The sequence below is a fragment of the Heliangelus exortis genome, chromosome 3, assembly GCF_036169615.1.
Source record: "Heliangelus exortis chromosome 3, bHelExo1.hap1, whole genome shotgun sequence".
Classification (NCBI taxonomy): Eukaryota; Metazoa; Chordata; class Aves; order Apodiformes; family Trochilidae; genus Heliangelus; species Heliangelus exortis.
Genome location: NC_092424.1, coordinates 30,786,901 through 30,799,022, shown reverse-complemented (window position 1 = coordinate 30,799,022; position 12,122 = coordinate 30,786,901). Strand labels below are relative to the sequence as shown.

General features: G+C 39.6%; 1 protein-coding gene across 1 annotated transcript in view; it reads left to right on the top strand.

Moving 5' to 3' along the window:
* The window catches only part of ALK (ALK receptor tyrosine kinase), a 319,245-nt gene that overhangs the window by 273,664 nt on the left and 33,459 nt on the right, over positions 1-12,122 (top strand). Inside the window, exon 12 of the mRNA XM_071739847.1 lies at positions 8,964-9,126. Within this exon, the coding sequence (XP_071595948.1) occupies positions 8,964-9,126 (163 nt within the window). The remainder of the gene's footprint in view (positions 1-8,963; positions 9,127-12,122) is intronic.

Here is a 12,122-nt window from a genome sequence, read left to right as displayed (position 1 = left end):
TGTGAGCCTGGGCTGGTCAGGTTGGTGTGATTTCTAGAAAAGACCCTCATGTCCTCTTTACAAATCATTTGAAGTGTACCTTTTGATATCTGCATCCTTGTTTCCTGCCTGTAAGTGGGGACACCTTTTGCTTTCAAGTACTGCTCCTAGGTCAGTGATCTTGTGGTAGGATCCATACTCACGTGTAGGTATAGATTTCTATCTGACTTTGCATAGCCACTTAGGTGGTGTCAGTTCCTTAAGGCAGCTCTACATTTCCTTCCAGGGTACCTACTGTTTTAGTAACACAATGGCCTGAAGTTTGAATGCAAAGTTAAATGTAAAGTGGATGTAGGTTTCTTCAGTAATTTTATTGCTTCCTACTTCGCACTGAAATTATGGAACATCTTCTAGTTCTTCTGCTCCTTTCCAATCTGAGGAATTCCATTTAAATAAATGTAGATACATGTAGAAATGTAGGTAGTAGAAATAGTGGGAATCAGATTGCACAAGAGAAGGTCATCCAGGTACTCTGAGCAATTCAAATAATTTGTTAGAAACTTGGGGTGAAAATTCAACACAATTCCTGTGACACCTATGTCAGCTTGCCTAATTTCTGGCCTTGATCCTTTGTCCTGTTCATGCTCTATGGAAAACTGTCTCCAGTCCTTGAAGTCTCAAAATAACTCCTACAGGAATTTTCTCCATTTTATACTCTTGATGTAGACAGGGCAGAAATCAGAGAAGCTAAGATGCAGCTTGCAGTGGGAAGTCATTGTGTTTCTGGGGGTCTCCACAGCACCAAATCACACTCTTCCTTTGTGTGGCTGAGTCCCTGCTCTCAGTAGACACTACAGATGCTTTGTTTGGTCCCTGGGATGTGCATTTTACACAGCTTTAATCTTGTTTCTTGCTGCATCCTATAATGCATTTAAGAAACCACAGGCTGATTCTGTCAAGGCCTTTACTTTGATGGCCACGTATTTACTGTTGTGCAAGTGCACAAACAGCAGCAGCAGCACCCTTATGTCCCAAATACCTCATTGACCAGTATGAGCTCAGACAAAAGTAATTAGAGCTAATGTGATCTTTGGCTTATGTGATGGATCACAGGCTATAATATTTCTTCTCTAAGAAATCATATTAAAACAAAGAGCTGTGTTCCTATAGCTGAGAAGACAACAGGACAATAAAATGTCCCCAGAAGCCCTCAAGCCAGCTCAGCCTACACAGCAGGAAGTACAATCTGAAAGACAGGTGCCACTTTGTTTATGTGACAGTAAACCCAAAGAAGCTCCATTGCTTTCAAAGGGAACAACCTCTCACGTGCTCCTGCTGGTCTTGCCTGTGCTTGGAAATCCATTTTCAGGAGAAGTGATAGTCATCACCACCAGCTTCTCTGTCCTCCCTGTTCTCAGGCCCTGTACCCAGTGGATTATTTCAGCCTTGCCATTGCTTATTATGGCTTGGCATGCCCCCAGGATATGTACACTGAATGTTCAAAACACATAATGCAGCCACGTTGTGAAAGATCCTAAAGCTTCCAGAAATCTATTAACCGCTGGCATGTGTCACACATGGGGTGGTGGACACACTGTGTAGAGAATAAGACCCAAAATGTCTGGAACTACTGTGGTGGGATAACTCTCTCAAGTTTCTTGACCAGCACCAACACAGTAAGATTCTTGTAGGTTTCAAGTCACAGTTTCTTGCAGTAAAGTAGCCATTAGACAGAAGATCATCAGGCAATGCAGATGCTTTCCTTTTCAATTCATTAACACCATCTTACTTGCTGGCACGACAGCTTCTTGCTGGAAGGTTGCAGGTGAAACTTGATTCTAAAAGGAGCCTGAAGAAAAGTTGTAAGAAAATATGCATATAGCAGGGCTGAAACCAGTTCAGTAGAACTAGAATCAGTGCACATCTGTGCAGTTTATTTTGATGTAAGCCAAGCTTACTTTGGCTTCAGTTTTACATTGATTAGGTATTAGTTTAAGCAAAACTGAAAGCTACTCAACCATAGCATTTCTTTAAAAGAATTTAAGTACCAATTAAAAAGTCAATTTATATCAAACCAATGCTATTTCCTTTTATAGACAAGGCCAGAATATGGGAAATTCAAGCACAGAAAGATACAGTAACAATAATGAGAAACTCTAGGTAAACAAATTGCTATCATGGAAACTGGAGGAGACAAAATAGGATCCTCAGTAGGCAATAGGAGATAACAATTCGCAGAGCAATCAAGATTTAATTATACATTTCTGTTGCTTCTGAATAGGCTGTAAATACCATGAGGATAGCTTTCTCATCTTTCCCACTGACAACTTACTCATGTCAGATCACAAAATGGTGTGTTTTGAAATGTACAAAAAGATTAACCTTTGTTCCCCTCAAATCTTGCATTGTTTTGTCCCATCTGATCTACGTATCCACCATCCATTGTGGCTTCTTGCATGGAAACTGTCATAAAATTACTTACTCATCCAGACTCAATTACTGTTTTCCTTCAGCTCCAGTTTCTTCCTCACAATGTTTCGTGGTTGCATGGGTTTTGTCTTTTGCACCAGGGAGAGTCCTCTTACGAGTACTTACATGTCTGTTTCTCAGAAGAACTCTGAGTCACATTAGTTAATCAGATGAAGGAGCTGAAAGTGAGCGAGTATTAAGTAAAAGAAAATTACATTTGGTTGCTCTTTGTGTGCAATTATACTAACTGAACTGTTGGCATAATTCAATAAAGGTATTAGCAGAATTGTATTTTTGAATTAAGCATCAATTAACACAGTGAATAACAGTTCAGTGCCCTCCTCTCAACAAAAGGAGCATCCTGAACAGTGATAGAAAGTGTTCAGAGGCAGATGGCAGGATCTCGGATTATGTAGGCATGAATTCCTTTATTGCAGTGTTTGCTCTCTGTAGGATTGAAAATAGCAAAGGTACAATGCTGAAAATCAACATAGGACCAGATCCCAACATTGCAAAGTTGAACTGGCACAGGTAGTCTCCAGAGTTAATCATTCACTTGAAATAAACAGGGTAATCCACACATTTTGGACCTACATTTTAGAGCTGCCCACTCTTAAGAATAGCAATTTAAATTGTACAGAAACTGCTGTAAATCTCAGGAAGCTTTTGTAATAATTTTCTCACCTCCACCCAACTTGATCTTTGCTGTACAACATGCATTTCTACTATACTTTGTCAACAAATTCCAAAAAGTTAGTGACACGTCTTACTTGACACATGATGAAATACTCCAGCTATGTTTTTGGAACGCAAAAGAAAAGATAAATCTTTTTTTTTTTTTCTGGTTCCAGAAGGCAGATAAAAAACAAACCAAACCAAACCAAAAATGTCCTAATTGCTGTTTAAAAATGCTCTTGCCCTGTTATACTGACCACAGATAATTTCCTACAAAGGTGCCCTGATAGTACTCACTTTACATGGGCACTTAAGAAAAATCTGAAGCATGAATCAAGCTTTGAGTATTTCCTTGAAATGATACTCAGGATCAACCTGTCACACATTTGTCAGCACCAGAGATGCTCTTCTAGACCTGAAAAACATGTCCAATTCTTGCAAGGTGACCCTCATATAGAAAATGTAAAGACAGAGGTTGAAACAGTAGCTCCATAAATAGTTGAAAAGCCAGGCTCCTCTTAGTCTAGCCATACCTGTGCAACTGGTTCTGGTATTACTGGCAAGACACACTAATTATTATGATAATTTTATATCCCACTAATATCATTATGTAGACACATTTTACAGTTCAAGGACTGGGACTGTGAGTACAACCTATTTCTGCCATTTACCATCATCTTTCAAACTTCCCCCCTGCCTCGTTTATCCCTGGCAAACTTAGTCCTGGAAAAGGTAATAATCTCAAATTACTGTTCACAGGGACACTTAAACAACAGAAACCAAAGAAAAAATGAAAGGTTTTTTCTTCCTTATATCACACAACAGGTTTCCTATATGTGTTTGTAGTAGATCTTGCCTACAGCCTTTTTGGCAAAAACCAACCCTGGAATTACTGGTAATTCATAAGTGAGATTGCTCATGCACCGTGTAAGTGGTGTATCCCTCCATATGTATCATAGTGCCAATGGCAGCCAGATTTTAGTGAAGATTGAGATATGCAATTTCCTGCAAGCCTCTCATTTCCCATATTGTCAAAGTATTATAAATGAGCTTGTGAAGATGAAGCAAGTGTTCTGCTGGTTCATGGCATCAAGTGTGATGACGTCTACCTTAGACAAAGAAGGAAAATGAAGTAAAAGAAATTGCCTCCTAAAGCTGAAGCACTGGGCTTCTTTTGCCCTTGAAGCGTAAGACCCTACAGTCCTTATTAATGTTATTTTTTAAAAATCTTTTGGAAGCAAGGATAGCCTCTTGGCCTGAAGATAGGCTGTGGCAGCAAGTTCCAAGAACTGGCTACACATTGTTCTAAAGCACTGATGCATTTCACTAGTGTGTTGTTACACTGGGTTCCAAAATAAGCCAAGTAGCATGGTGCTTGATTGGTAATTTTATCGAATCATAGTAAAATCCAGGTTTGAAATGAGTTGAAACTCATTCCAAACCAGCTTAATTTAACAAATGCCTTGTTATACATTTAGGCCCTTGAAGCATAGCTAAAGCTCCTATGTCTATTTTGTTATGAGTTTATGTGCTATATGTGTCAGTGCAATTCCTTTCTGTCAGAGTACAAATGTCCTTAAGACTTTCCTCCAGTGTTTTCATTCTTTCTGGTTGCTGTTTGCAGCAGTGCCTGCAGCAGCCAGCAACCAGGTGCTGCCTTGGGCTGCAAAGTAGTATCAGAGCTTCAAATGAATTAGTAATTCTAAATCTATGGGGTTTTGTTCTTTTTATTTTCCAAGAGCAGGACATCACTTCACTTTGCCATTTCTGAAATCCAGTGCCTTGATTTCTGTGCATTTTATGTTTCTAGCCAAGCTGTGTAAAAACTAGAATTTCTGCTGTGCAAAAGAAAATAGGCATGATGGCTATGTGTGTAAGTATATTAGTAAATCTAATTTGGAAAGAAAGTTGGGAAGAAGGAGCCAAGGAGCTTGAGGAGGGTAGGTATGTGGGTGAAAAGGCAGAAGACCATATCTCCTCTGCTGTGTTTCTTGTGAAACTGAGAATTCTCTGAAATGAACTGATATATAAATTTTTCACTAAAATGTAGTACCCCAATTCTGAATCTCAGTATAATCTTATTTGGGATGATTTAGAGTGGGGAGTCCTGCTTCTTTTCCTATCATGTGAGTGTGAGGTACTGGCAATGTTAGCCTGGTGCACACTGCAGAAGGATGGAGAGGCACGCTGTGCAGTATGCAGCAGACCATGGTTGTGCACCAAGGGAAAAATATCTGTGTTACTCATCTAACTGCTTAAGGATTTTTGATTCAGTGCTACTGCTTCAGAGATCAAAATAATGTTTCAAATTCAATTACTGTAAACTGCTGTGGCATGAAGCAACCTGTAGAAATATTCTCTTAGCTCATGAATCATGCATACTGCAGTCATTTCTAGAATCAGGAGAAAATGGTTATTCTAATTTTTAAAATGAAGCAGTGGGTTATCTAAAATGGACAGTACCCTGTTTTGTTACTGGGTTAGTGGTTTAAGACCTTGTGGTACTGTTACATCAGCAGATTGGGAGTTGGCCTTGTGAAACCTTAAGAGAGCAGAGGCTGTAAAATACAAGTTTTTTTAGTCTGTATCCAGAATTGTAACAAAGACCCATCTGCCCTAATTATGTTGAAATGAAAGGAGACTTCTTCCCTTGCTATATTCTGTCCTGTTTACTTCAGTGATAAAGCTGTTACGTGTTGGACTGGCTTCCAGTATCACATATTAAAGTGCATATAGAGAAGAGGATGACTGTTTGCAAGTCATTGCAGTAGCAACAAATGAGAAGATTGTGCAACATCTGGCTGTAGATTTTACTGAAATCCTCTCTGATTCAAATCAGGGGCAGTCTACCCATGGCCTTCACTCGGGCCAGACTTCCTCCTGCTATGTTTTGGGCAAAGGTCACTACTCAGCTCTCTTGAATTACGTCTTCTCCCATTCCTGTTTACCATCTACCTGAATAAAGGAAGTAAATATGTTTGGTAGCACTGACTGCAGCAGCTGCAGAACCTGGAAGGCTTTACATGTAATCTTGAACATACTGCTGTACTGATTACTGAACATACTGCTGTATTGATTACAAGACTGCTTTTGAAATCTAAGATAATAGTTCCTGTGCTCAGTCATCTCTTTATTCCTTACATAATATCCCTGGCACAACATACCTGTAGTTTTTTGTTCCCCATACTTTCATGATCTCAAAAGCCAGATTCAAGGCACTTAGATACACATTCACTAATCTTAAATTACCAGCACCAGTTGTTCTTACTCTGATACTGCTTCTGCACTGGAAGTGAGCCTACTCTAGTCTGTCCAAGAGTCAGAAAACACAGAAGTTATTCCAGTTGCTTCAGTTCAAATCTGAAGGCATGTGCCCATCAGGAGGACATTTCTCTTCTGTTCCACCAGGACAAAGAGGCTTTTAGGAAACAGAGGGCCATTAAGAAGTATTTTGGAAATAGATGTAGTTTGTTGATCCCCTGTCCCTGGAACCCAGTGGGAGTCAAGAGATGCCAGTTTCTGGTCTAGCTGTGCTGTGTTTTACATGTGTGATAGTCCAGAGTTACTTTTTCCAAGGCCAGCTAAGCAGATACCAAAGCAATAGATTTATTTAAAGGGATTAAATCAGAAATTTAAGGCTTAACCATAGCAGGAGTATGCACATGCTGTAGTCTGTCCTAGGTTTTTTCACTTCCAGTTTTCCATTTTCAGTGTCTCATGTTTTGGGCTTGTTGTCCCCTTGAAGGTCACCTGCTTCTACCTTTGGGAATGTGTTTGATGTTTCACTGTAGACATCCAAATGGCTTCTTATTGTTCCAAACAAAGGCACTTACCTGCATGCTTTACTAAACATATGTTTCTATGCAGGTGGCTTAGCCCACTGGGGTATTGCAATATTAAATTACTGTGATAGCTGACAGAATGAGTCTCTTGTTTTCTATTTTGTGTGGTATTTTGCTTTGATTTTCAGGTGTTTGTTTGTTTGTTGCAAGAGTAAACATAAGTAATTTCTGGTGCAGGATTGTTGATATAAGAGCTACTGAAGCATTTTGCTTTCAAACCTTTTAGACCTTAGTTTCTTAGATGCCTATCCCCCCTTATCTATATTTTGGGGGTACACTGGAGGCAGAGGATGGCAGGGGAACTCTTCCATTTGCTATCCACTAATTTTGAGATTGTATATTGCCACTTGCAGAAGGGTTGGAGAAATAAGTAAACTAAGTATGTAAGTATCCATATAAAACTAGTAAAAGTATCAAAATCTCTAGAGGACTCTTGCAGGGGTTTTGAGGAGGGATGGTGTAGATTTTGCAATAAGAAAGAGATTATTCTCTCAGCAGCAGTTTGGAAAGCTTTCAAAAAGTATTAGTTTTGCATAGCTTTTTTAGAATAACCAAGACTCTATTACAAAGGTTTTTCAGAAATACCAGCCACTTTATTTCTTATAGTCCTGCCAGATTATTTGATTTCATGCACTGGACTTTCTTTTATGGGAAGAAATCTAGCTCAACTTCAGGATTACTTTCTGAAAAAGCAATTCAAAAAAGTAATTCAAACTTTGTGCCTGGCTAAACTAATGTGTTTCTTGTGTTTCTGGTGGTGAACTCTTCCAGTAACAGTGATAGGGGAGCTGCTGGCCCCTCTCATGCAGACACATGTAGACCATCATTTCTAGGTCAAATCTAGACAATGACTCTGAATTCCAAGCAGCAGCTCAAGAAAATGCTTTATCTGAGCTAATTAGTACCATCTCTGAGATAGACTGCATGTGTTGCACTGCATTACTGGAAGCTGGGGGTGCCATTTGAGAAAACCATAAGGAGGGCTGGCCCAACATCATTTTTAGAAATAATGGTTTTTAGATCTTTTCTGATTAACAGCAGTGGAATCAACTAACAGTTTATTAGGTTGTGTATAATCGCTTGGTAATCAGCATGAATGATAAATCATATAATGTGCACAAAAAATGCTTTATCCACTTATTTGCCATCTAGATCTTAGGTTTGTTTGCATATACAGGTGCAAATTTCCTTATATACTAGCAAATGTGTTAGCATGTATTTTACAAGAGTATTATGGTCTTGGAACTGTACTGGCCCTAGTAATGAATCTTTAAGGAAAAGAATAACATTTTTTCAGCATCACATATTCAAATTTTTAAATATATAAATAAATAAATTGAGGCACAGATTAACATAACTTGTTCTAGAAATCTGTTGGTACAGGGTTAGTGATTCCAGTTGATGACAATGTCTGTAACAGGAATGCATTGATTTACACCCACAGATCTGGCTTAAAACATAGAGCTGAATGCTCATTTTACAGAACTCACTTAGGTGTTTTACCTTCTGCATATTAACTTGAATCTCTTGTGAGAAAAAAATTGTTAAAAATACAAATGGTTTATTGTATAATATGATGATATTGTATATACATGCCTTTATCTAGTTAACAGCTACTTTCCCATATAAAACTAGCAGCTGAAAGGGCTAAAATGCACCAGTCTTGAGGTTATGAGCATACACTTTAACAGCCCAGAGAGCAGACCCCAAAACTGGGTGGTCTGTGTTGCATTTCACTCTTTTCTGTGATGTTTGCCTTGCTGGGGCTTAGAAAAAGTAAAACTGTGTTCACACAGGCTTTCAGGAGCTGTAGATAAAAAGCAGTCAAATACTGAGATACATAGCACTATGCATCTCTTAAAAGAATTTTATATTGGTTTTGGCTAAAACCTCAGTGGCCACGTTCTTCTCTTCATCTGACAAGGAAGAGTGAATAAAAAGAAGATCTACTTGATCTTTGGATGTTCAAATCATGACTTGTATATGTCCTCATTTCAGATCACTGGTTATTCACAACATGTGGTGCCAGTGGACCCTATGGCCCAACTCAGAGCCAATGCAACAATGCCTACAGGAACTCCAACCTCAGTGTGGTTGTGGGAGCTGAAGGGATTCTCCAAGGCATTCAGATCTGGAGAGTACCAGCAACCAACACATACAGGTAAGAGACACATCTCTGATTGTTTGCAGATACATGCTAGGCATATATGAAGTAAATCAGAAGTTTGTCTAGATCTGCTCAGGTTTTACTTCACATTGATCCTGTGATTTGTAGCCTTTCCTGTCTCAGACCTGCTGGCTGGAAGATGCAACTTTGTGGTGAAAGAGAGCAGAAGGAAAAGCAATGATCTGACGCAGACAAATCTTCAGACTAAATAGTTACAAGTTGCAAGACCTCTATAAGTAGCTGAAAACCAAGTGGTTTGACCTCCCCAGGGCAAAGCACATACATAATCTTATACACTATCCATTGAACTCTGGAATCAGAATGAGTTTTCCTACTCTTCACCTGGTATAGGAGGCCCAGTCATATGTCAGCATCTTGACTTTTTTGAATATAGGTATGGTAAGTTGAATCTTTAAGTTTGTCTTAAGTTTGCCAGCTACATAAATGTTAGGTACAGTGATACTGAGGGTTCTAACACTTAAATCCCCCCGTGGAGTTATTTTTAAAGGGAGATGATTGGATAAAGTTGCAATTGGATCGCAATGCAACTTAATCAAATTTCACCAATAATTTTTTCATTTTTCTTTTCTTGGGAAAAGAAGTACAACTGAGGTTAGCTCACTGTATCTGAATGGTAACATCAAGCCATTACATGCATCAGTTTGCGAGCAAAACTGTCTGCTGAATCAGTGAATGTCTAGTGGTAGTTTTTTAATCCAACATTCCCTATTGAAACCAATGATGCTATAATGGATTTCATAGCAGAACATTTTACTGAAGGCTTCTAACAAATTTAAGTTAAAATTTACTGTCGCCCTTTTTTTTCTTTTTATTGAAAAAAATATTTCTATTGAGGATATTTGTCAGTCTTTAACATAAATCTACTGCAAAGCAATTTTTAAAAACTGGCTAGGCTAGGCTACTCACAAGTTCTGGCTGAGTGCCTATTAGCACAAGGATTGATGTTAATGAAAAAAGCATTAATGATATTTTATCCAGCTATCAAAAGTGAGCTGCATGAAGTGAATAGACTTTTTCAAGACTGGCATTCAGTAAATAATGCTATAAAATATAACCAAAAAAGAGAAGAGCGACAAACTTACAACATTGTTGTTTCTTTAATATCACAGCTCAAGAAGAGCCAGAATTCCAGTGCAACTCTAGACCAATTTTTGCTACACAATATAAACCACGGGTCCTCCAGGGGGGACTTATTTAAGTCCTGTAAATGACCTAAAAGACTTTTAGATTCTGTAATAGATCTCTAATGACACTGATAACCTATATATAAATGAATGACATTCTCTTCTGCATCTCTTAAGGCCATAGTAGAGAATTCACAGCTTGGGGGAAAGGCAAGACAATTACAGGCTTAAATTAACTTGACATCTTCCTGATTCTGGGCTGCTGAAGGGGTATCAGAGTCCCTCTGTATAGCATAGCCCTAGGAAAATGTCAAGTTGCAATATCCATTCCAGGGCTTCCCGGAGTCTGGACCCTGCTTGTATTTAGCTCTCCCCTGCAGGCCTGCTACGCTATAGATCCTGTAATTTAGCCTGATAGCCATCTCCAGTATTCCTGACCCAGAGATAAAATCCTCCAGCTGGCTGTTGGGCTCTTGAGAAAGCAGTTCTTATGTCACATCAATGCATTTTGCACTGTGTAATACAGACCAGCAAGTTACATTCCTGATAATTGCATAAGAAGGATATAGATAGTGTAAACAGGAGATCGAATATGCATTATTAAAATGCAAAGGCACAAAGCTAAACTTTCCACAAAACTCTCCTAGCACAAGCTAACCACACCTAGAAAACCTCACCATCTGTGAAAGTCTGGATAGGCTGCTGCATACAGTTGGCAGCTTCATTTGAAGACTGGAGTCCTGCATGCTCCAGTTCTGATATGGACAAAATCATCATTTTGCCCCTGTACTCAGCCCTGGTAAGGCCACACCTTGAGTACTGTGTTCAGTTCTGGGCCCCTCAGTTCAAGAAGGATATTGAGGTCCTCGAACAGGTCCAAAGGAGGGCAACCGAGCTGGTGAAGGGACTCGAACACAGATCCTATGAGGAGAGGCTGAGGGAGCTGGGGCTGTTCAGCCTGGAGAAGAGGAGGCTCAGGGGAGACCTCATCGCTCTCTACAACTCCCTGAAAGGAGGTTGTAGCCAAGCAGGGGTTGGTCTCTTTTCCCAGGCAACTCTCAGTAAGACAAGAGGGCATGGACTTAAATTGTGCCGGGGGAAGTTCAGATTGGATATTAGAAAGAATTTTTTCACAGAAAGGGTGATCAGACATTGGAACGGGCTGCCTGGGGAGGTGGTGGACTCGTTGTCCCTGGAGACATTTAAAAAGCGACTCGATATGGCACTCAGTGCCATGGTCTAGTGACTGTGGCGGTAGTTGTTCAAGGGTTGGACTCGATGAACTCTGAGGTCCCTTCCAACCCAGCCTATTCTATGATTCTATGATTCTATGATTCTATGATTCTATGATTCTATGATCTGGTTTGCTTACATGGGACTGCACATTGTGTAACAATGACTTGTGCAATAAAGAATAATATTTTTCTTCCATTCTAAGCATTCAGAAGGTCTTGTCATCCCATATCTAGGCCTATGATCAAATATGAGATAATCATCATCATCATCACAGAATGGTTTGTGTTGGAAGGGACCTCAAAGATCTTCTAGTTCCAACCTCTCTGCATGGGCAGGGACACCTCTCACTATATCAGGATGCTCAAAGCCCCATTCAACCTGGCCTTGAGTACTTTCAGTGATGAGGAATCACAACTCCCTGGGCAATCTGTTCCAGTGTCTCACCACATTCATAGTAAATAATTTCTTTCTAATATCTAGCCAAAATCTCCCCTCTTCTACTCAAAACCCATTGCCCCTTGTCCTATTACTACCTGCCCTTCTGAAAAGTCCCTCTCCAGCTTTCTTGTAAGCCCCCTCCAGGTACTGAAAGGCTGCTGTAAGATGTCC